This window comes from Notothenia coriiceps, unplaced genomic scaffold (assembly GCF_000735185.1).
Source record: "Notothenia coriiceps isolate Sejong01 unplaced genomic scaffold, NC01 NC01_scaffold00008756, whole genome shotgun sequence".
Lineage (NCBI taxonomy): Eukaryota > Metazoa > Chordata > Actinopteri > Perciformes > Nototheniidae > Notothenia > Notothenia coriiceps.
In genome coordinates this window covers 6,621-9,463 of record NW_011341457.1, presented here as the reverse complement: position 1 = coordinate 9,463, position 2,843 = coordinate 6,621, and the positions used below count along the sequence as shown (strand labels likewise).

General features: G+C 39.3%; 2 protein-coding genes across 2 annotated transcripts in view; one reads left to right on the top strand and one right to left on the bottom strand.

Annotated features, from left to right (window-relative positions):
- The window catches only part of LOC104944763 (protein Hook homolog 2-like), a 1,356-nt gene extending 792 nt beyond the window's left edge, over window positions 1-564 (top strand). Inside the window, exons 3-4 of the mRNA XM_010770339.1 lie at window positions 214-321; window positions 415-564. Coding sequence (XP_010768641.1) covers window positions 214-321; window positions 415-564 — 258 coding nt within the window. The remainder of the gene's footprint in view (window positions 1-213; window positions 322-414) is intronic.
- Window positions 565-873: 309 nt separating this feature from the next.
- On the bottom strand, window positions 874-2,836 carry LOC104944762 (zona pellucida sperm-binding protein 1-like). Its single transcript, XM_010770338.1, has 4 exons — window positions 2,827-2,836; window positions 2,187-2,367; window positions 1,419-1,566; window positions 874-981 (listed from the first exon to the last, which is right to left on the bottom strand). The coding sequence occupies exons 1-4, from the start codon at window positions 2,834-2,836 to the stop codon at window positions 874-876; spliced, it is 447 nt and encodes a 148-aa protein (XP_010768640.1).
- Window positions 2,837-2,843: the final 7 nt, after the last annotated feature.

Sequence of the window (2,843 nt, the reverse complement as noted above, 5' to 3'; positions counted from 1 at the left end):
TTTACTGAAGGACATTTCAAAGCCTCTTTACTTTGACTTTGGTAAAAGTAGAAGTACTGACTAAACTTCTTTACTCAAGTATTTTTAAACACAAGTATCTGTACTTCTACTTTTACCAGAGTATTTTTAAACACGAGTATCTGTACTTCTACTTGAGTAAAGGATGTGTGTACTTTGCCATCTCTATAAAGTGATAAAGTGATTGTTTCTCAGGTGATCAAAACCCTGGACCCGAAGCAGCAGCCGGACCCCGGGGCTCCGGAGATTCAGGCTCTGAAGAACCAGCTGACGGAGAAAGAGAAGAAGCTCCAACACCTCGAGGTACGAAGTCTCTGACATCAAGAGATAAACGATGAACCCTGTGTAGCTGCTTTTATAAAAAACGAATGACTAATGAATGCTGATGTGTTGCAGCACGACTACGAGAAGAGCCGAGTCCGACACGACCAGGAAGAGAAACTCATCATCACCGCCTGGTACAACATGGTGAGTTTAAGAGTACAGAAAAAACATGAGGATGACCGAACAGGTTTTTATGCATTTCAAAAACAATACAGGTTTTGATTTAGAGCTGAAACTCATTTGTTTACTTCAAGAATATGGTGACATGACTTTATAAAACTCACGCTCTTTAAAGGAGAGACACTACATACTGATATACACCTGAACATCAGCAGGAGAGGACTCTTTAAAGAAGAGACANTTCTCACAAGATTGTATTAGTATATTAAAGGTGTGGTAGGTAATTTTGGAGAAACCATTTCTTCCGGCTGTGTATTTTCAAAATCTAGCGCACTCGAGCTGGTTTCTCCAAAATTACCTACCACACCTTTAATATACTAATACAATCTTGTGAGAAGACTATAGCAGTCCTCAGTTTCTCTTGGGTGTGTCCTGTGTGTTGAACTTACTGTGGATACAGCTTATGGTGCAGTCAACATCTGCAGCATAGCACACCTCTGTCAAACACATGAAGTAGATCTGAGGAAACAAACAAGAACACATTGAAACCGTTTTACTAGACAATAAAAATAAATGTTTCCATGCTGAACAACGGCAACATGACAACATTTTCATTGGTCCCTCTTCTTTAGAGAAGACCAATAATAATAATGATCACGCCACCAAACACACATTCAAACTAAAGGAACCAGCCTGTTTGGAAAATGATAGAAGTAGAAAGTACAGGTATTTGTGTTCAACATGTAAGAAGTAGAAAGTGGTATTTGGGTTCAAAATGTAAGAAGTCAAAGTAAAAAGTCGTTAGAAGAATAAGTAGTGGAGTAAAGTACTGATACCAGAGACATATACTTAAGTACAGTAACAAAGTATTTGTACTCCACTACTTCCCACCTCTGTAATTATGTACTTTTCATAATTATTGTCCTGTATGAGCATGTTAGTTCAGAGGGAGTTACCTCGGGGTCCTGCAGGTGAGAGGATCCTCCTTCAGTCAGGAGGGGGGGGCTCTCAGAGGGCGGAGACTGGAGGGCAGGGATCAGGATCCTCTGGGTGGGAGGGGGGGTGGAGCGAGAGGAAGGGAGCAGCTGGGAATCACCGCGACAACTAAACAGAAAATAAATGACATGTAGAAAGCATTTAAAAACACTTTTAAACTTTGCAATACGGACAAAACTTAGAGCTGTAAATATATAATTTAACTGCAATACTCAATATACTCTATTACAGTTATTACAGTGAAAATGTAATGCAAATGTCAGGTTATCAGCATCAAGCATATTTACTAACATTACACCACTTTTTATTTTACAATATAGACATTTTTGCTTTTGACTTCTTGCATAAATCTTATTGATAATTTTGTATATATATATATATTCGATAATAACTGAATAACCCCTCAGGGATGATTTCAGTTTTCTGACTCTGATTTACAGCCAATAGTTTGACCCAACAATACAAAAGCACAATCCACACTAAAATATCAAAAGGGGGTGAGAGTGGTTTTTATTTTATTGGTGTGTTTGCCAACATATTTAATGTCTGCTCTTTCTATCTGCACTGTGTTATCGCTGTAACAAAACAATGTTTCTTTTCCATGTATTGTGTCTTGATATGTGTCTGTTGATGTTACACATGGAGCTGCTGTGATGCAAGCCACATTTCAGACTTGATCCGACCATTAAAGTATTATCGTATCGTAAGATGGCAACGTCAACACCTACCCATCGTAGACCAGCCTCCAGCTGCTGTGCGGTGTGTGTGTGAACGCCAGGCAGGAGTGAACCAGCAGCAGCAGGTGGGGGGCGGGGGGGTCCTGAAGGCTCAGCTGCAGGTAAACAGATCCTCCTCCAATCACGCTGAGAGGAAGGTGAGCCTCAGGGTGGAAGCTGCTGAACGACTCGTCTGTGTACAAAAAATAAATAAATCTGAAACTCAAAATTGTGCTTCAATTGAATTTCTCCACATTCAAAATGTTCAGTTACTTTGAAGAATCTGATTAATAATACAACATATATCAGATTTGTATCCAACATTAATGCATCAATCATTTTAAACACAGTAATAATATATATTTGTACTGAAATAGGCGATACGATAACAGGTAAGATTTTGATGCAGGACTTTGACTCGTAACTGAGTTTTCATACTGTAGTGTAGCGTTCAGGGTATATGCAGGAATCCTGAAGTCAAATGTAAGACCTTTTAAGACCTTTTTTAAGACCCTCTCCATACATTTTAAGACCTCATCGCCACTTGGAGTTTTAACCGGTTACCTTGGCGACACACTTCACCTCACATTTACTATATACAGTATTCATTGTCCTTCCTCCTTATCTTCCAACCATTTGGACGCAGACTTGCATTTCCCCATAACGATG

Excerpts from the sequence above, each read along its gene's own strand:
- LOC104944762 (XM_010770338.1), bottom strand. Across the intron at positions 1,567-2,186 it reads TGGAGGCTGGTCTACGATGG|TTGTCGCGGTGATTCCCAGC; the intron begins GTAGGTGTTGAC and ends TTTTCTGTTTAG. Across the intron at positions 982-1,418 it reads CTCACCTGCAGGACCCCGAG|ATCTACTTCATGTGTTTGAC; the intron begins GTAACTCCCTCT and ends TTGTTTCCTCAG.